Below are 22,230 nucleotides of genomic sequence, written 5' to 3' on the forward strand. Positions count from 1 at the left end.
GATAAAAAAATTTCAGTTTTTACTGTACCAACCTTATGTCTTCCACGAAAGACATTTGCTGTAGCTCCTTGGCCTAAGATATCAGATAAAAGCCACAGATGATTAGAAGTGCTCTGCATCTCGGCTTGGTCAGGTGTTTCTTTTGTTATACTAAGGGAAGAGAAAAGATTTATAGGTATGGTATAAGGGAATAATACAGTTAGAAAACAAATGCTAGTTATTTTTAATCTCAAATAAGACTACTCATTTGCCAGGCATGGTAGCACATGCCTTGTAATCCCAGAGGCTCAGGAGGCTGAGGCAGGAGGATCACAACTTTGAAGCCAGCCTCAGGAACTCAGTGAGGCCTTAAGCAACTTAGTGAGACCCTGTTTCAAAATAAAAAAATAAAAAGGGATGGGGATGTGGCTCAGTGGTTAAGTGCCCCTGGGTTTAATCCTCTTCCCCCCTTCCAGGCTATCCATTATTTATTGCTAAGTTTTATTCATAAACTTAAGTTCTATATAAAAATCTAAATTTCTAGAAATATTACAGGCTGAAACACTGTGTGGGCTTTGGGAAAAAAGATTACCCAATGACATATATTTAGTTTAATTTGCATTACAGGTCTAAAAGAAACATCTATTTTCTACTTTTATCTTTGTTAATAAGCATTATAGCTCCTTCAAATATTGTGAATGATTAATCAAGGATACATTATATTTTAAAAATATAAAGAGGATACAAACTTTAAAGGAAAACAGTTTCCTCTAACCTCCAAGTCTATAAATACACATATACCAAGCATACATTACCAACTTTTAAAAAGTAACCATCATGGGCTGGGGTAGTGGCTCAGCGGTAGAGCACTTGCCCTGCATGTGCAAGGCACTGGGTTCGATCCTCAGCACCACATAAAAATAAATAAATAAAATAAAGGTACTCTGTCCATCTACAAGTAAAAAAATAAATATTAAAAAAGTAACCATTATCTCTAGCCCTGTCCTTTAATACTGGAAAACTATGGAACTACAAATTTATTAAAAATATTTGAGCTCCATGTTGGAATAAAAGTGAAGTATGTTAACACTACATAAACACTAGTTCCATCATGCTCCTTTAAACCTGCTATAATATCAGATCAAAACATAATCTTAATATCCCTTCATAGTAAATTAGAACAAAAAGCAGTATGTTGAACTGGGAATTCCATGATGAATTAATAACTAATACTAATTAAACTGTGCTAATATTTCAAGCAGGGTTAAGTATATGTAGAATGGCGGGAGTCTAAATTTCACCACTCTCTTGTATACTAGGATGTATTTACATAATTTTACCATGCAGCTAGTTCAGACAAGGATTTTATATACATCAACTAATTGGAAATCATCAACAAAAACAAGATCCCCTTTTCATAAATAAGGAATACACATCTGTAAACTGCCACATTGCACACAAGACTTAATAATGAACTCAAATATCTCATGCAAAACTTATCTCTAATTAATGTAACTTTGCTGTTTCATAGAACTAAATGGCAAAAGGTATCATTAAGTACTTTCTTAGTGGATGACATAAACACTTATCAGCTTAGATATCTCCTCACTCTATATGACGATATAAAATAGGGTTCCAAAACATTGATCATGGGAAACGCATTCTGAAATTATCTTCCGATAACCCCCTAACAGCGCTGAACATGACTCAGCACACCCACCAGGTGCTTACTATATAAATCTTCCCAAATTTTTGACAAGAGGCACTCAACAAGTATGTTTGTTAATAGCGATGTTGTGATAAGTCTACTTCCTTTTACCATTCAAAAAACGAAAGTCACATAGGATGAAAACAGGTTTGGTGACATGGCCTACGGACAAAGTTCCAGGATTTCCAAACTCTGTGAATCATTTATTAGATATTATTTTAGAGGGTTGGGAGTGAACAAAGGTGGGTCATTTAACAATTACTGGGAAGAGCTGTTTTGAGGCTACCTACTAAAAACACTTGAGAAGTGGATTAGAAAAAAAACCCGTAAGCCAGGTCAACAAGGAAGGAAACACTTGGGAATTAGCATTTTCTGTGTATATTAAAATCGTCTTCTGCTTCTGGCTTCCGGTGAGTCAACCTTGATGTTAACATCACTGAAACCCTAGAGAAACGTCTCTTTTTAATCATCTGAAATATCAGTCCTTTTAAAAACTACCAATCGTGTCAACCCTTGGAAAGTAGGTAACAAGCGGCGAGTCCAACTCCCGGGGAGGAAGCAGCCCTTCTTCCTCGGACGGCCGGAGCCCTGACCCGGTACCGGGCACCGACTCGTCCTCTGCGTACTCAACGCCGCGGGACCTGGGAGGGCCCCGGGCTGCCGGTCAGAGGGCTGGCCGCGGGCCACTACAGATGAAGGGGACAGGGCTGGCACGACCATTCCACCCGGCTTCGTGCGCCCCGGGCACCGGGAGGCGGTGTCCGCGCAGTCAGGGTCCGAAGAGACTTGGCCTCAGGCCGTGCGGGGCTACTCAGGGCGCCCGCCGTGTCCCCACTCTGACTCAGCATCCCAGTCCCCCACAGGGGGCGGGGGCGCTCGGCGCCGTAGGCCCGGCTACCAGAGCCTCGCGCGGCCTCAGCCCCTCCGTCCGCCCCCGCCCCACTTCCACTTACCCAGCCGGGTCTCCGCCGCGCCACCGCCAGCGGGTTCCCGCGGCCTTCAGGAGCCCGGGGCTACTTCCGGCTTCGCGAGCCCTGGCCGGGGGTCACGTGACCGACGGCCGGCGCGCGCGGATGCGCGTGCGCACGCCTGCCGGCCCGTCCGACCGCCACCGCAGATGCTGAGCTTCCCCAGCCGCTGTAGCTAGGGGTCGGACGGTGGGGAACCTTCCACCTCCACACCTCTGCCTATTCCTCCGCCTCGTGCCCCTAGTTTTGATGTTGAAGCTGGAAAGCTCTGCGCAGTGAACACAGTAATTCAGATTCCCTGATTGCAGATCCCACCCTGTCACCGAGAGCCAGCAGGGCACGGAGTGCGGTGGCACTGGGGATCTAGGGATTGCAAACATTCCAATAATCACAGGTGGGCAGCATGCTGGACACATCAGGAGCTATCGAAGAGGAATATCGTAGTCTGTAGGGAAGAGATTTGTACTTGTTTTAAAGACCACTATGATTGCAGTAGTGCCAGATTATCATCTCACAATATTCAGAAATGAAATTCTTGGGCTGGGGCTGTAGTTCAGGGGCAGAGCGCTTGCCTAGCATGCGTGAGGCACTGGGTTTGATCCTCAGCACCACATAAAAATAAACAAATAAAATAAAGGCATTCTGTCCATTTACAACTACAAAAAAAATGAAATTCTTAATATGTTCACTTAATTCCCTCTTCCAAATTGTATTTGGAAAAATGACAGTATTGGAGGATTAAAAAACAGGTTCTTCTTAAGCAGGTTTTGTACCTTTATAAAGAGATCCCTTCTGGCCACGACAGCACAGGCAAGGGCACAGAATTCTGCTGATCTATAGCAAGATTTCTGAGTGGAGAGGAAGAGAAAAGAGATGCTTCCCAGAACCTAACTACAGCAAACACCATTGAATGGGAAACCCTGGCGGAGTGGTTAAGAGGAGAGGCACTGATATGGAGCAGACATAAGAGTTGGCAGTTCCAGCTCTGCCAGTTATTGACTTTAAGCAAGTTTCTTCTCTTTCTAGACTTCAGGTTTTATCAAATGCACAATGGAGATAACAAAAGTCCACTCCAATGAATTCTTAGAAAGGAAGTTATTTTATTAGAATTTTAAACAATGTTTAAGTGATGAAATAATTCTAACAAGGTATTCACTACTTACAATTCCAATCAATTTCAGTTCTTTTTATGTCATGACAAGAGTAAAGAACTGTCAAAGTTCCTTCTAACAGTAAAACCCACAGCTCAAAGTTGTGGGAGGAAATATGACTGAGCCAAAGAACTTCACGTTGACCACATAAGTGATGCACATTAAAATACCACACAATACTTTCCTACAAGGCCAAGCCACTTGTGAACCAATTAATATTAGCGTTAAGCTTTAAATAAACTGTTAGGCACAGGACTAAATCAGGCATCATAAAACCCTGTGGTTCCATAGTCAAGTCATACAAATCCCCAAGTCTTTTGCCTCATTTATCTCAACTGTAACAAGTGAGATTCATCCTTGAGACAATCATTTGGGTGCTAGCTTTTGAAAATAAGGTAATTGATGGGACTGTTAATAGTACTTGGGGGGGAACTTTAAGGAATGAAGATGAGAATTGTTATACATGATTATATAACAGAAGAATTCAATTTCTATTTACACTCTGATTTCCACATCCTGATTTCTCCTATGGGAATCTTTTGAAGGGCTTTAAAGAATTGGGGACAACTAGGCATGTTGATATATGCCTGCAGTATCAGCTACTTGGGAGGTTAGTGTAAAAGAATTGCTTGAGCCCAGGAATTTGAGGCCAGCCTGGGAAACACAGCAAGACTCTGTCCCTCCCCCCAAAAGAGCTAGAGCAAGAAGATAACAATTTTCTGCATGTATAATTAATAGTACATTATTTGTACTAATAAATAAATTCATGTTTAACTTATAGATTTTTTTTTTTTTGGTAGTACTGGGGATTGAACTCAGGGTCTTGTACATTAGGCAAGCTACATTGTTACCACTGACCTACATCCCCGGACCTAACTTATGGAATTCTAAATGAATTATGAGGTAGCTACCATTATTTTCCCCGTTTTTGAGATGGGGAAACTAAGGCAGGAAGAAGTTATTTAACTCAATCCAGGTTTTAAACTGGTATCTAAACCTACATATCTGGGTCCAGAGCCAGTGTTACATAAGCTTTTAGCTGCTATGCTACTCATTAGTATACTTTGAATAATTACTATTATTGCAAGAGATGTGACTATTTCTCCCATACTTCAGGAGAACCTATGGAAGAAACACCCACTTTCATTTAACTATTTTTAAAAACATTTATACATTCCACTGACCTATTTTTATAGTTAACTGCCAATTTAGTTTAGTACTTTTATTCCATGATGTAAGGAAAATGTTTAAAGTCTCTTGTGGATTAAAACCCAGAAAAAGATCAGGTGCCCAATTCAGAATTCATTTTTAGGAAATTATAGGCCACTGAAGCCCATCTACAAAACTTCTAGGCAACACATTGGCCTAAGGCAAAACACCCAACAAACCCTCCCAGAAAACAAAACAAAAAAAACCTCCCCCTTTTCCTTTTGTGATGCTGGAAAACTAACTCAGGGTTTTTTACACATACTAGGCAGGTGCTCTACCACTGAGCTATACCCACCCCCCACAACCTCCTCCCTGAATATCTTAATTTGGCCTTTAAACTTAAATGTCTGTAGTTATTCTGCTGCTTGGTTTTATCCCTCCTCTCTCTCTCAATACTACTATTGATACTTGCTTTCTCCAGTAGTCATGAATAAAAATGAGGAAGGCAGGGGAAGTGATGCTTGTAATTAAATAGTAGCTATTTACAAACATTATAAACACATAGGTACACTGTACTCTTAAGTACACCCAATAACAGAAAAAAAAATTGGGATTTTAATTCTATGAACAGATTTACCTAGGCTTTTTCAAAAGCAAAAACCAGAATGAAGTTGCATGTAACCTTTTAGGGCTGTAATTAAGTGAAATAAGGCATCCATGTACTCATATTTGCAAATTTTTAAATGGAAAATCAGAGTGCTTAAGACAGGGAAATGAGGCCAAAATTTCTATAATAATTCCAGGAAAGACTTGGTAGATTTCACTACGTAAAATTTATTTTTTTTTTTTTATAAAAAATGTATAACACTGGCACCTACTTTTCAATCGATTAATTTATGAACCCATTCTCTTTCACATTGGCTTTGAAACAGTTTAAAGAAACGTAATGTCTATCTACAAAAAATTAGTTTTGATTGTTGCATTCCCCCCAAACTTTATGTGTCTGCACACATAAAGAAAACTAAAAATTTTTAACATTTTATATTCATCAATTTTTAAGAAAAGTACACTATTTTCCACTGCTATGGTTTTTATAAAGAAAGGACTTAAAGTTTCAAATAAAGAAAAATTAAGATATGAGGCATAACTCTGCTGTCTTTAAACAGCATTTTTATATAGAACAATTTGAGCTGGCATGCAAGCAACTTCTCTTGTTGTCACATACCTGTATATAGGGAAAAGTACACCCACTTTACAGAAAAATTCTAATACATATACTGCAGTAAGCTCAAAACAATATTAAAAAGACCAGTGTGAATGGCACACAAAAATTTCTTCTTTATAAATTATTAACTGGAATTCCTGATCATGAAGTAGGCACAGGGAAATCCAGTCCTTAGGGCTTTGCTCTCTGGAAGAATACCTGTAAATAATTAAAAAAAAGAAGTCAGAAAATAAAATCTTTTTCACATAAAGAATGGTTCCAACTTTCTGAGAGATAGTCACTCTTTTCTTGGGGTGGATAATGGGGATGGAACTCAGGGGCACTCAACCACTGACTTATATCCCCAGCCCTATTTTATTTGTTTGTTTGTTTATAAATGGTGCTGAGGATTGAACCCAGTGCCTCATATGTGCCAGGCAAGTACTCTGCCATGGAACCACAACCCCAGACATCCCCCAGTCCTATTTTGTATTTTATTTTGAGATAGGGTCTCACTGAGTTGCCTCACTTTTACTGAGGCTGGTTTTGAACTTGCAATCCTCCTACCTCAGCCTCCCAAGCTGCTGGGATTCCAGGCATGTGCCACCACGCTCAGTGAGAGTCACTCTTTTGTAACATGCCAGATATTTAAAACACTTCATACTTTATAAGTTCACACATAATTCAAGATAAGAACTTTCTCTTCTGGAAGTCTAGATATAACTTGTCAATATTATGCAATTGGGAAAGTAATGAAAATATGCTATTATCTCTAATGCTGTAAGTTTCAAGCAGTCAGAAGAAAATATGCTTTTGATACCTCTCTACCATCAAAATTAACATTGGAAAAAAATTAACACTGGAAAATTAAATTTTGAGGATGAAACAAGTCAAAGATGAAGTAGCAGTTCAAATCCTTAAGGAATTTACTATTTATATGATGATTAAATGGTGGTTCCAGTTCAATACTTGAGACACAAAAAAAGTAGGCTGGAGGTTATGCCAGGCATTGGTTCAGTATCATACCCTACCATCAATATTGCATTACTAAATGATAGGTGGTTAGTTCATTGAGGACAAGAACCATATTTATCATTGTATTTCTAGCACTTAGTAGACCCACTATTCATCTGACAAAAAAGCCTAAGTGCAGAGAAAAGGATGATCACCATTTGAGCAAACAAAATGATTTCAAGGAGGTGAGGTTTAAGGAAAGCCTAGAAGAATAGGTAGAATTCATAAAGAAAGAGGGATGCCAATAAGGCAGAATTTTTGAAAAATTGCATGAAGAGCAACAGCAAGAATAGCAAAGATTAAATTATTTCTCTTGTAGGAAACTAGAAAGTTTCTCCTACAAGAGAAACTAGAAAGGTAATCTGAGATCAGAATCTGAAAAAAAATTTGTAAATGCCTAACTAAAAACCATGAACTTATTTTTAGTAAATGATGAGTTTAGGAAGGTTATGGGGAAGGGCAACAGACTTGGAAGTTTGACGTTTTCAAATAGATCAGCCTGGCTAGAACAAATGAAGGGGACATAGGACTCAGAGAAAGAGGAAAGAATCAGTAAGATCTGAGATCAACAAGATATAGAGGGAGAAGTAGGCAGAAAGAATGAATTTCATTTTTTTTATTAGAATAATAATTCTAACACTGAGATAATGCTACTACTAAGACTGTCATCACTTCATAAAGGATGTACAGATCGAATAAGTAACATTCAGAGCACTAGCTTTCTATAATGTACCTATATTATTATTGATTTAATAAAGATCAATTGATCTTTGATCTTTAAAGATCTTTGATCTTCTAATCAAGTTTGATTTAAAATTTACTGAACAGAAGTTATTTCCAGAAATAGTTCTCAATATTCTCCCACACAAATTCTTTTGAGATGTTTAAGCTATGAATCTGTAATTATGAAAGTAACTGACAAGGGAAGATGTTGGAATCAGTCAAAGGATGACACTTTTAACTATTTACTCAATAAAGTCTTTTGAATTATGAATTCTATGGAACATATTGGGCAAAATAACCAGGTTATTCACTCATTACCTGCTACCAAGAAATTTAGTACATTGTTTTGCTCTCAAATTTACTGAAGGTAATAGACAAAACGTGAAATGTCTGAGGACCTAGGTGAAAACAACATAATCTTCCTCTCATTAATTTTACTATAAATATGAATACCAAATAAACATTTTGCATTTCTTGCCAACTTACAAGGGTTTTCTTGTTTAATTCAGTGGTTTTGCAAAATAAAAAGAGCTTTGATGGCAAACCTAAGGATTCTCCTTTTTGTCTATTACACAATTCGAATGTTTCAAGATAGGATGTAAGCAAACAATTCATACTTTTGTTTATATATATATTTAAATGTTTATTTTTTAGGTGTAGCTGGATACAATGCCCGTATTTTTATGCAGTGCTGAGGATCGAACCCAGGGCTTCGTATGTGCGAGGCTCTACCACTGAGCTACAACCCCAGCCCTTGTTTATGTATTTTTAACTCCCTCCTTTCAACTTAATATGGGCAGCTGTTCTTGACCATTGTTTTTTTCCCTATGTTCCTATTTACTTACATCATGGAACTGTCAAAGAGACTGGCATTTTCATACAATACATTCAAGGTATGTAGACATTCAGTGTGCATATTTAACTTCATATGATCTTTTCTAAGAGCTTAGTTGAGAGGGGTTTCATGGAAACATCTGTAACTGCAGATCTTAGAAGCAGTGTTTAGAGCACAAGATATCCCAAAGTAACTACAGCATATATATATTCTCTTTGGGCCCTCAAGTATTACCTAATTGTAGGAAGATATAGAAATTTCCCAAATACCTACCTTTAAGTAATTTTTAAAAACTTTAGCATCAGGCTGCTGAAGTGCTTGACAAAATTCCTGTGGGGCAGAAAAGAGAATAGATATGTTAATAATAAACCCATCTTAATTCAAATCCACAGTACTATAAAAAAACAAAATAAAAAAATAACTATTATTCATTCATTCATTTATTCAGGTACTGAGGCTTGGACCCAGGGTGCTCTGCCTCTGAGTTACATCCCCAGCCCTTATCTGATTTTTAATTTGAGACACGATCTCACTAAGTTGCTGAGGTTGGTCTCAAACTTGTAATCCTCCCGTCTTAGATTCCTAAGTAGCTAGGTTTACAGGCATGTGCCACATGCCTAGCTCTTTTTTTTTTTTTTTTAATTGTGGCAAAAACACAACTTACCATCTTAACCATTTTTACATTTATTTCACTTTGCATATGATCCAAAGGTTCATCCATGTTTTACCATATGACAATATCCTTCTTTATTTAAGGCTGAATAATATAACATATATATTCCATATTTTCTTTATCTATACACTTATAAATGTACATTAAGACTGTTTCAAATCCATAGTACTTCTATACAGCTTATAAAAATCAACCCAAACAGATTTTCATTACAAAAAATTTTAAGGCATTTTCAAATAGAAAACTTAATAGACAGGCTGCCTTCATACGCCTCTCCTGGACAAGGTAAACTCATGCCTGAGAACAGCAAACAGGACAAAAATTACATTGCTACAGCTGTAAAGGGTCACTCAGTAGAGTTAGATCTAAAAACAAAATAAAGATAATTTTTTAAAGTAGAATTAATCAGAAAGTGTTGTCAGAATACAAGGCATATGAGAAATGGAGACCGAGGTAGCTTAAACTATCTTTTTTTAAAAAATATTTTTTAGTTATACACGGACACAATATCTTTATTTGTTTATTTTTTTTATGTGTTGCTGAACCCAGTGCCTTACATGTGTGAGGCAAGTGTCCTGCCACTGAGCCACAACCCCAGCCCTTAAACTCTCTTTTATAATCAAACCACTAGATAAAAATATAAAGATTTATTTTGGCAATCTGGAAGGACATTAGCTATAATTGAGTGGTATATTTCTATTGCTCATAGGCTAAGAGTTAACATGAATAATTACTTACTGATTTCATAAAAATGTTTACTTATATAACTATTTCCAAATTTTCAGTGCTTCTTTAAAAAACAGGATTATAGGGTTGGGGATGTAGTTCAAAAGTAGAGCATTTATCTAGTACGCATAAGGTCCTGGTTTCAATTTGAGCACCACAAAAGCAAAAAAAAAAAAAAAAAAAAAAAAATCTCAGCATTATAAAAAGTTTTTAAAGCATTTGTTTTTTAGGTGGGAGATCTCATGAAATTGAAGGGAGGGCTGGGGTTGTGGCTCAATGGTAGTGTGCTTGCTTCACACATGTGAGGTACTGGACTCAATCCTCAGCACTATATAAAAACAAATAAAGATATTGTGTCCATCTACAATTAAAACAATATTTTAAGGGCTGGGATGTAGATCAGTGGCAAAGCGTCTGCCTTGCATTCACAAAGCCCTGGGTTCGACCCCCAGTTCCAAAAAAAGGGGACAAAACCCCCCCAATATTTAAAAAAAAATCTGAAGAGAGACCAGTAGAGTAGAAGAAAGGGACCAGGGGGAGGGAGAAGATATTGACCAAAATTATGTGTATATAATTATAATACATGAATAAAAATATGGGAGAAAAACCCTGCTATTACAACCCGGGCAGCCAGGTGCAGTGGTGCACACCTGTAATCCCAGCAGCTTGGGAGGCTGACACAGGGAGATTGCAAGTTCAAAGCCAGCCTCAGCAAAAGCAAGGTGCTAAGCAACTCAGTGAGACCCTGTCTCATTAAATAAAATATGAAATAGGGCTGGGGCTGGGGCTGAGTGGTTGAGTGCCCCTGAGTTTAATCCCCAGTACTCCCTCGATCCCCACCCCCATAAAACAAAAACAAAAACAAAACAAAAAAAAAAACAGCCCATGGGTGGGGGGACATTTCTCCACCCCCTACCCTTCTAATGCTGGGTACTGAACTCAGGGCCTAATGCATGCAAGGTGAATGCTCTACCACCAAGTTCTACCCCTAGCCATAAAAACTCTGAAAGGACATCACTGAAAGACATCCCGAGTTAAAATGTCCATAACTATCCAAAGTGATCCAAAAATGGAATTGGTGCTAAGGAGAAATGGCATGAGGTCTGTCAGTAATGTGACATTTGCTGCTCTCTCTTTTCTCCTTGATGCTTAAGCTGGCCACCACATCCATGAAGGGATGTTTCCCCATCTGCAATACCTGGGCCCAAGTGACACAGTGGTCAGGGACTTGGTGCAGGCCACGACAGTGAATTATAACATGCACAGGGAGCTCAGTTGGCACCAAAAAAACTTGTCTTTCAACATACCTCAGATCCAATAGAAAAACCATTGGGTGCAGATTATGATGCTTAAGAACATGACACCATCACCCCTCATGTGATTCTATTTAGATTATGGAGAGCAGATCCTGGTGGATGTAGAGATCAAGAGCAGTAAGGAGATCACAGAGCACATTAAAAAAACAAAACAAAACGGAAACAAACATGGGTAAGAATAAGGAAAACCCTCCAGAAAGAGGAACAGGAGAAGTTCTCTTGCCCAGTCCACTTTAGCCTTAAAGGCATTTTCTACAGGAATGCATCTCTGAAGTGGAAGGGTAGATGCTTTACTTGGGCCTAGTGCCACTACCCACAGAGACAAAGGGGAACTAGAAAGCAACTCTGAAAACCATTGTGTGGGACTAGGTAGTTACTTTGACCACAGGAAAGCTGGTTTCTGCCACTAGAAAGACTGTGGAAATCTAACTGCAATACAAGGGACCCCCTTTATGCATCTGCATATAAGGATGTGAGAAAAAGAGCACTCACTGGCTGAGAAGCTAAATAAATACCCCTGCTCCATCAGGTTGACAAAATGCTTATTAACTCCAAAGACAAAAAACAAAGTGAGCTATAGTTTGAAAGCAATCTCTATCATCAAAATCCCAATGACATTTTTTACTAAAAAAGAAAAAACACTATTGAAATTCATATGGAATTACAAAGACCCCTATTAGCAATATTAACCTCAAGAAGAACAAAGCTGAACTCATCATACTTTCTGATTTCAAAAGATGTTACAAAGGGCTGGGGATGTGGCTCAAGCAGTAGCGCGCTCGCCTGGCATGCGTGCGGCCCGGGTTCGATCCTCAGCACCACATACAAAGAAAGATGTTGTGTCTGCCGAAAACTAAAAAATAAATATTAAAAAATTCTCTCTCTCTCTCCCTCTATCACTCTCTCTTAAGAAAAAAATATATCTTTAATGAATGCCCTAAATGTTAAAAAAAAAAAAAAAAGATGTTACAAAGCTACAACAAAAATAAGTATGGTATAGGCATAAAGACAGACACACAGACCAAAGAAACAGAATCAAGCCACTAAATACATCCATACGTATATAGTCAACTGATTTTTCTTTTGGTGCTGGTGATTGAACCCATGGTCTCTGAGCTACACTGCAGCCCCAGTCAACCAATTTTGATAAAGGTGCAAAGAATATATAATGGGAAAAGAATAGTTTCTTCAACACATACATTGGGAAAGCTAAATATCCCCATAGAGAAGAATGAAAATAGATCCTTATCTCACACCATACACAAAAATCACCTCAAAATGTACTACAGTCTTAAACAAAAGACCTGAAATTGTAAAACTCAGAAGAAAGCACAGAGGGAAAGCTTCAAAATACTGGTGTTGGCAATGAATTCACGGACATCATGAAAAAGTACAAGCACCAAAGTAAAAATAGACAAGCAGGGCTATAGCAAACTAAAAAGCTTCTGCAAAATAAGCAACAGAGTGGAAAAGCAATAGCTATGGAATGGGTATGGAAGGGGAGAAAATATGTGCAAACCATGTAGCTGATAAAGGGTTACATATATAAGGCACTTCTACTATTCAATAGTAAAATTAAAAAAATAATAATCGGGGCTAGGGATGTGGCTCAAGCGGTAGCGCGCTCGCCTGGCATGCATGTGGCCCAGGTTCGATCCTCAGCACCACATACAAACAAAGATGCTGTGTCCGCTGAAAACTAAAAAATAAATATTAAAAAAAAAAAAAAAAGAATGCGAAGTCACACTCCAGGTGTGTGTGATAGGTCAAAAAAATAACAATCTAGGTATGTGGTGTGGGATGTAGTTCAGTGGCAGATAACTTGCCTATCATGTGTGAGGCCCTGAGTTCAACCCCTAGTACTACAAAATGAAAATAACAAAAAGCTCATAACCTAGCCAGAAAATGGGATATAGACATGAATAGATATTTCTCCCAAGAAGACATACAAAACGACCAGCAGATATATAAAAAGATGCTCGGACTGGGGTTGTGGCTCAGTGGTAGAGTGCTCGACTAGCATGCATGAGGGTTCGATCCTCAGCACCACATAAAAGTAAAATAAAGATATTGTATCCACCTAAAAATAAAGAAAAAGATAAATACTAAAAAATAAAATAAAAAGATGCTCAATTATCACAAATCATCAGGGAAATAGAAATAATAAAGACTTATCATTCCACACTTAGTAGGATAGCCACTATTTAAAAAAAAAAAAAAAATCCACAAAGCAGGGCATGGTGCCTTGTGGTTGTAATCCCAGATATTAGAATGGCCTGAGCCCAAACTCCAAAATGAGTTTGAAGTCAGTCTGGCATCCCCTCAAGACCCTACCTCAAAAAACAACACAAAACACAAAATAGCAATAACAAAGATGAGAGCAGGTGAGTATGAAAGAACAGGAACTCAACTGCTGATGTGAATGTAAAATGATGCAGTTGCTGTGGAAACAGTTTGGTATTTCTTTTTTTTTCTACTGGTACTGGGATTGAGCCCAGAGGGCTTTACACATGCTAAGCATGTGCCCTACCCACTAAGCTCCATCCCCAGTCAAGTATAAAGGTTCTTAAAAATATGACTGCCATGCTGGGCGCCGTGGTGCATGCCTGTAATCCTAGCATCTTGGGAGGCTGAGGAAGGAGGATCACAAGTTTAAAGCTAGCCTCATCAATTTAGTGAGGCCCTAAGCAATGTAGTGAGACCCTGTCTCAAAATAAAAAATAAATACAGAAAAAAGGATTAGGGATATCACTCAGTGGTTAAGTGCCCCATGGGTTTAATTCCTGATACCAAAAAACAAAACAATAAACGACTGTTATATGATCTAGTAATCCCACTTCTGGGTATTTATCAGAAGAATCAAGATTGCTAAGGTATATCAACACTCCCAAGTTCACTGAAGCATTATAGCCAAGATGTGGAAATAACCTAAATGCCTACTGATAGATTAATGAAGAAAGAAAATGTGGTATATACACACATAGTGAAATATTCAGCCTTAATAAAGGAAGTCCTGCCATCTACAAGAATGAATATCAAAAGTACATGGATGAACTTTTGAGAGCATTATCCTAAGTGAAATAGCTGATCATACAAATACTCCATAATTCCCCTATATGAGGTAACTACAATAGTTGTATTTATAAAATCAGAGCAGAATGGTGGTTGCCAGGGGCTAGAGGAGGGGAAAATGGGACTTGCTAAGAAACATAAAGTCTCAGTTATGAAAAATTAATGCCTTCTAGAGATTTGTCTAATGTTATATAGGTACAACACTGTACCTACAATTAACAATAATATATTATACACTTAAAAATGTTAAGAAAGCATACTTCATGTTGTTTTTTTACCACAATAAAATGTAATTAAAGAAAAAACCCCATAAAACCCCCAAAACACCATTGATGAAAACTGAAACCTTAGAATCTATACAAGAGATTTTAATTCTAGCTTTAATGAAAAGTTTGAGACCTCGTTAGCTCCACATACTATTGAAGTCTAGAAACACATAGGCAAAGAAAATAACTAAAAGATATCCTTTATAAAAGTATAAAAATGTAAGCTAACTTTTTGACCACTTACCTCAAAATAGTTTTGTATTTACAACACATACACTGATAAACTTGGCATAAATCTTCAGAACAACAAGTATATTTTTTTGTGTGTGCATCATAATGGGGATTAAACTCAAGATTGCTATAACACTGAGCAATATCTCTTTTTGTTTTTTACTTTGAGACAGGGTCTTGTTAAGTTACCCAAGCTGATCTTGCACTTGAGATTCTCCTGCCTCAGTCTTCCAAATTGCTGGGATTATCACTATGTGTCACCACACCCAGCAAGAACAGAGGCTTTTTACATGATAGGGTCCCTTTGGGCAGTCTGGGGAAGCCTGTAAGACTCCTTTTAGAATGTTTATTAAAATGCATAAAAAAATACCATATGATTACAAAGGAAACCAATTATAGTGAATTATGGTTATCAAAATATTTAATATGTGCACCAGGCATGATGGCACATGCTGGTAATCCCAGTGACTCAGAAGGCTAATAGAGGAAGATCACAAGTCCTAGTCATAGTCTTAGCAACTTAGCAAAATTGTGTCTCAAAATAAATTGAAAAAAGCAGGGAGAGGGTCACTGGAGTTGTAGCTCAGAGGTAAAGCACTCCTGGATTTAATCCCCAGTAATAAGCCCCCTGCCCAAAAAGTATGGTAGAATAAGACTTATTAATAGGTAACAAAGTGTAGTGGCAGAACCTAAAAACTCATAATTGTAAAACAAGGACATGCATAAACAATATTTCCAGATATATGTATCAACTCATGTGACATGAAATTATCTGTGATTTTTACTGAACAAAGTCACAGGGAGGCGATGGGGCTAGAGTTCAGTGGCAGAGTGCTTTGCCTAGCATGTGTGAGGTACTGGGTTCAATTCTTAGCACCACAAAAAAATAAATAAAAACATTCTATCCATCTACAACTACAAAAAAATTTTCTCAAAAAAAAAAAAAAAAGTCACGGGGAATGTTACTACTATTGAGATCTGTCATCTACACAATGGTAGGAAATTAAATTTTTGTTAAATGTTAATGAAAATAAAAATATAATTTTTTCCCCACTCAATTTCTTAGATCTCATGAAGTTTGGACTCCACTCCTGTACACAGCAAAACTTCAAGGTATATACAGTCTGGCTTTCTTGAACAAAAATTTAGATTGAATATATACTCAAACTTCTTTTATTAAATTAAGAGCAAAATCTACCAGGACATCTCTTACCTGAATTATTTCTGGAGCTACCTGCAAGGAGGGCAGGTATTCTTGTTGAAGATACTGAACACATTCTGGGCCCTAAAAAGAGTAAAAGACAATTATAACAAAGTTATTTTCTTTCTGGATATTAATGATGCTTGAAAAGAAACTATAATGACACATGTATATTTTAATAGATAAACCTGTTGTGGTGACACATGCCTATAATCCCACTACTAGGGATTCTCCTGCAGAGGCAAGAGGATGGCAAGTTTGAAGCCAGAGTGGGCAACTCAGATTCTGTATCAAAATAAAAAGGGCTGGGGATGTAAGTCAGTGGTAGAGCATTTGCTTTACATGTTTGAGGCCGTGTGTTCAACTCCCTGGCTAGGAAAACTTGGGTAGGCTATTTTACCTCTCTGAGCCTTAGTTTCTTCATCTGAAAAATGAGGTTATTGTAAGGATTTGAAGAATTAATAAATATAAAGCTCCTAGAACAGGACTTAGCATTCACTACGTGTTAACATTACTTAATGTTAAGTACTGCTAAATATTACTTCTGAATTCAGGTCACAATGCCAGAGCCTTCCCTGTACTGAAAGGGACAGCAAAAGAAGGTGCTCCTGTCAATCTACCATTGGATAGATTACAAGTTGTCTGTGGATGCATGGAGAAAAGATATGCCCAATATCAGGGTAATGACCATCTTTAGGAAATAAAATACAGACAAGAAAAATATATTATAGAAGATAACAGCAATAAAAGGATACCTTCTTTTCCTTTCCTAGAGTACAGGTAATTTAGTAGCCAGAAGGCACAGATGAGGAAACTTAAGACCCAGGAACACACATGATGAGTTATCCAGTCTTCAGTTGATTAAATCTTTACTAAAAAAGTACATCATGGGCTTCTCAACAGAGGCCATCTCCTACTACTTCTGCATGCTAAAACCTATAAACACTGTCTGTCTCTCTCTCCCGTCAGCTTGGTGGAAGGAAAAAAACTCAACAAACTAACACATAAACCCCACTCAGCCATGGCAGTTACAAAGGAACCTAGGATACAATTTAAAAATGGTTTCCCTTTTGCAATTGGCTGTAAGAAAATTTAACATATTCAATACTTAAAAAATGAAAAAGATGACTTTCATTTTTTAATTTGAATTTAACTTAAAGCATTATTATGTTGATGGTCTAACCAGAAAGTAACAGTTATCACAATAAAATTAATATATCGTGCCTAACACACTCTTTTCTGGGTCAACATTTGGATTTCATGCTTAATTTTACTGCTACTGAATCAAATGACTTAAGAGGGAAAATAACACTGCATTCATCACTTAAAATTTCTCAGGTCCAGGCTGGGCTTGTGGCTCAACGGTAATGTGTTTGCCATACCTGGGTTCAATCCTCAGTACCACATAAAAATGTAAAGAAATAAATAAAATAAAGGTATTGTGTCCATCTACAATTTTAAAAAACTGAAGAAAAAAAAAAACAACCCTCAAAAAACTCTCAGGTCCCTTTTTCTCCTTTTCCTTTAATCTATATTCTCTGCTTACTTACCTCCTATGATTGTTCACCATCTCAAATAACCCCACTGTTATGCAATGGTCCTTCTCAATTCTGAGCTCCACAAATGCATAAAGCAGATTATAGAGAAAATGCTATTGAATTGAAAACCCTCCAAGTCTCTGTCATAATAAAAACCTCAAGTTCAAATAAGTGACAGGGCTGAAATGAGACTGGTAAATAAGAGCTCATGCTCTTTTAGGAAGTGGGGGAACTGCTGCTATTGAGGAAATGCTATTCCTGTGCTAGCATTCAGGTTCCTGGAGAAGCTGGGGATAGGGATTTTTGTTAAGAGGAAATAAAAAATCATTTTAAAAAATTGGCAACCAATTAGTTATTTAAAATACCCACAATCACTTATGATTCTTAGAAACGATTAGATCAACAAGGAAGAATGAGACGTTCTGAAGTAATGAAGATCTCGAATCATTTGTCATACTAAGAAGCTGGAGAAATCTGGCTACGTTGAAGTTAGATCTTAAAATTCTGGATAAGGTTTTCCATATCCTTTGTCAAACCAAAACATTTAAATCTTGTTACCCAAAACATGAAGGATAACAACAAATACTGCTACTTTCATTCACCCTTCCCCAACACCCCAATACAGCACTGAATACCTAAAGATACTGCTTTGAAGAGCATGAGCCAAACACAATTAAAACTATAACCAATAGTACACATGAGAATGAAGATGCATGAATCAAACCTTACCCGTTTGAGATGAATGGTTTTCAGTGTTACAGCACACTCAGAGAGAGCCTGTAGAAAAGAAGTTTAAGAATCTTAATATAGTAAATTCTTGGTTATTGACACAACTGTTTATTCCCTGGCCATTGCCAGGAAAATATGCAGCTCTAAATTTCCAAGGAAATATTTATTTCCAAAGAAGGAAGAGAAAGACAGTAACAGGCAGGTGGAGTAAGTATATTGAATAGAAAAAGAAAATAAAAAACAAAGAACCACAAAACAAAATGGGGTTTTAATAAAGGAAATTACAATTATGAAATATGGCTTTTACTATATTGTGAGGATGTGAGAAAATGGCAAGTATTTGACTTGATGTACTCTGAAGATATGATCCTGGCAAACTATCAGTTTGCCATTTAATACTCTTAATAGTTAGGGGCTGAGGTTGTGGCTCAGTGGTAGAGTGCTTGCCTAGCATAAGTGAAACATTGGGTTCAATCCCAAGTACCACATAAAAATAAATAAATAAGTAAACAAAATAGAAGTATTAAAAAAATGGCACCATTAACAACAACAACAACAACAACAAAAATGTAGTAGGAACAAACTACTAAATTAAGTTTTATTTTGTAGCATATAGTTGCTTCAAGGTCCTAGAAAAAGTCTTGGTTTTCAAAGTTGAAGGAGATGAATTTTAAATATTCATTCTTAGCCTTGGGATCCAATAGGAATCCACAAATGGTCCAGAAGGTATTATCAACCTTTAAAAGAATAAATCCTGGGGTAGTGGTGAAGCTTAGTTGTAGAGTGCTTGCCTTACCCTGAGTTTGATTACTGGCACCACACAAATAAATTAATTAATTAAATTTATTTTAAAATCATTCAAGTAAAAAAATAAAATATAAACAATCTGCATTAAAGAAGAAATTTTGAACATATAAGATCTAGACAAGTTAAAGAAGATTTCTAGGTGCTTACCAATACTGTCTGTGCATCAGCCAGGTCAAAGGTTTGTTTTAAAGGTGCCAGGAAACATGCAGGAACAATGTGCTTATAAACAAAATCAGCAAATCCCACTGGTCCATCTTTACCTCCTGTCAAGAGAATTCAATTTTCATCTCATATATAAAGAAAATCAATTAATCCATCACCAGGGAAAAACCAACTCCTAATTCTTGTCTATGCTTGGGCTAGGATTCAATTTCATCTTTAAGAGTCTATGAAATAATCTAGGGAATGAAGGCTTAAAAAAAAAATCAGGTTGGGGATATAGCTCAGTGGTAGAGAGCACTCGCCTAGCATGTGTGAAGCCCTGGATTCCATCCCCAGTACTGCAAAAAACAAAACGAAACAACAGAGTTATCTTACCCCAGAGTTCTACCAACTTAGAGAGGATGATAAAACATGTTTTCTGAGCGATTGGATCTGGATATTCAACTGCTCCTTGGATAATGGTAATAAGCACTCGTTCTACATTCTCTGCACCTAAAGAGCAAAACCTGAGTTTAATTTAAAAAAGAACTAGAAAGGCAACCTGAATCTCTCACTTAATGTATAATAATAAGTCAAAAGTGTTTATAAAGCTGATAAGGTCCCTTGATTTTTAATATTAACTAGGCATATAAATTTTAAGTACTGGGGAGATAATATTCTCTTGATATCTTGTCCCCTGGATTTCCTATATAACAGAATTACTTATGCTGATCTATTTAGTCCTGTACATTTTTAATTCCAAGATGATAAACTGGCCATCAAGATTCAACTGTCAGGGGCTGGAGGTGTAGGTCAGTGGTACAGTGCTTGCCTGGTATGTATGAGGCCCTGGGTTTGATTCTCAGAACCACATATAAATAAATTAATTAATTAAATAAAAAAATCCATTGACAACTAAAAAAATACTTTAAAAAAGACTGAATTATAAGATCAACTCTGGTAAGAGGTCACTACACTATTTATATTAGTAAAGAAGCAATTAAGAATACTAATTTAGATAAATTAAATAAAAATCAATTTTAAGGTGCTAAACATGAAATTGATGTCTATCCTAAAAATAATGCAACGGGCTGGGATTGTGGCTCAGTGGTAGAGCGCTCGCCTGGTACGGGGGTGGGGGTGGGAGGGGGGACCCGAGTTCGATCCTCAGCACCACATAAAAATAAAGGCATTGTGTTGTGTCCATCTACACCTAAAAAATAAATATTAAAAAAAAATACTCATTAAAAAAAAATGCACCATTTTAGAAGTCAACATACAACTACTTCAAAAGTTTGTGTTTACCTCAACTCCCCTTACGCACATAGATGTACAACTGTGACAAGGACTTAAGCAAACTGGGCATGGCATGCATCCCCACCTTGATTTGCTATAACTTCGCTCATTCCGCTGCCTGTGACTGTTTGCAGGAAGGCAAAGTAACTTCTCCGCAACATTTGCTTCTCTAAAGCAGCAGACTGGTCATTCTCTTCAGCAGGTCGCAGCAGCACTTCAAAAATTGCATGGAGCAAGGGCATAAACATCTGTTGTAAAAATGGGGAAACCTGTATCTGAAGATAAGAAATAACTATTACTACCTCAGAAACAAGTAAGACATTCAATGTGAAACTTAGGAAATCTTTGAATTTTGTTATTGGGGAATGAATCTAGAGGTACTTTAATTTTGACAGAGGGCCTCACTAAATTGCTAAGGCTGGCGGCCTTGAATTTGTGATCTTCCTGTCTCAGTCTCCCAAGCTGCTGGGAATAGGTGTGTGTCATTGTGTCTGGCTAAGGGAAAAATTTTTAAATACCCCTTCAGAGTTTCTATTTAGGAAATGGATGTACATAATTCAGTTAGTAAATTAGCAACTTTAAGGCAGAATCTCTATAATACAAACATTACTGAAAGCCTTTAGATCATTAATTTCAGGCTGGGGTTGTAGCTGAGGGGCTAGGGTTGTAGCTCAGTAGTAAATTGCTTGCCTAGGCGTGTTAGGCATGAGGTTCAATCTTCAGAACCACATAAAAACAAATAAATCAACAAAATAAAAGTATTGTGTCCATCTACCAAAAAAAATTGAAAAAAAAATTAATTTCAACTCATTTCCTATAGCTTAAGATTCAGATTAAATAGTAGGTATTCATAATAAAAAAACTACCATGTAGTTTACTTTCAAATTTAACTCCCAAGAAATGAATTTTATTGCTAAACTATAAATCAAGATATATGATTGGAATTCTATGATTTTTATACACCCTAGGCAAATTACTTAACCTCTTTGTACCTCAATTTCCCCATCTATAAGATATAATTCCTACACTTAGGGTTATTATGAGGATTAAATGAGAAAATATGCAAAAATGTTTTGAATAGACACTGAACTCAGCATTATGTTAGCCATTTTTATTAGCTATTTTATACCTGGTTTAAATTTCTTTGTACACAACTTTAGTAAACTGAAGTCATTTTAAACTCTTGCTTGGATACCTAAATTGCAGTTCTTTTTATTCACCTCTTTAGACATTTAGGACTCAATACTGTTTTAATTTACTTTTCTAAAATAGTATACTAGTAGTTTTCTCCCTCCCTCTCTTTTTGGGTAGTGCTGGGGATTGAACTCTGGGCTTTGTGTATGCTACGCAAGCAGTCTACCACTAAGCCATATCCTCAGTAGCATACTAGTAGTTTTCTTCTGTTAACTTGAGTAGCTAAGATGTTTTTATCTTGACCCATGTGTCAGACAGTATGCTAGATGTTGGGAAATGATAAAAATTTATATGACACATGTCCTCAAG

General features: G+C 37.0%; 2 protein-coding genes across 3 annotated transcripts in view; both read right to left on the reverse strand.

Annotated features, from left to right (window-relative positions):
* The window catches only part of Tbk1 (TANK binding kinase 1), a 45,036-nt gene extending 42,307 nt beyond the window's left edge, over window positions 1-2,729 (reverse strand). Inside the window, exons 1-2 of the mRNA XM_026392971.2 lie at window positions 2,641-2,729; window positions 33-150 (exon numbers count right to left, since the gene is read on the reverse strand). Of these exons, the coding sequence (XP_026248756.1) occupies window positions 33-119 (87 nt within the window). The 5' untranslated portion in view covers window positions 120-150; window positions 2,641-2,729. The remainder of the gene's footprint in view (window positions 1-32; window positions 151-2,640) is intronic.
* Window positions 2,730-5,614: 2,885 nt separating this feature from the next.
* The window catches only part of Xpot (exportin for tRNA), a 39,718-nt gene continuing 23,102 nt past the window's right edge, over window positions 5,615-22,230 (reverse strand). The window contains exons 19-25 of one of the 2 annotated variants that reach the window (XM_026392960.2): window positions 20,813-21,002; window positions 19,828-19,944; window positions 19,438-19,553; window positions 18,484-18,531; window positions 16,229-16,300; window positions 9,005-9,061; window positions 5,615-6,378 (exon numbers count right to left, since the gene is read on the reverse strand). In XM_026392960.2, the coding sequence (XP_026248745.1) occupies window positions 6,352-6,378; window positions 9,005-9,061; window positions 16,229-16,300; window positions 18,484-18,531; window positions 19,438-19,553; window positions 19,828-19,944; window positions 20,813-21,002 (627 nt within the window). In that variant the 3' untranslated portion in view covers window positions 5,615-6,351. Of the gene's footprint in view, window positions 6,379-9,004; window positions 9,062-11,435; window positions 11,539-16,228; window positions 16,301-18,483; window positions 18,532-19,437; window positions 19,554-19,827; window positions 19,945-20,812; window positions 21,003-22,230 lie in introns of those variants that run through there. The other variant, XM_026392961.1, reaches the window with a different exon arrangement.

This window comes from Urocitellus parryii, chromosome 5 (assembly GCF_045843805.1).
Source record: "Urocitellus parryii isolate mUroPar1 chromosome 5, mUroPar1.hap1, whole genome shotgun sequence".
Classification (NCBI taxonomy): domain Eukaryota; kingdom Metazoa; phylum Chordata; class Mammalia; order Rodentia; family Sciuridae; genus Urocitellus; species Urocitellus parryii.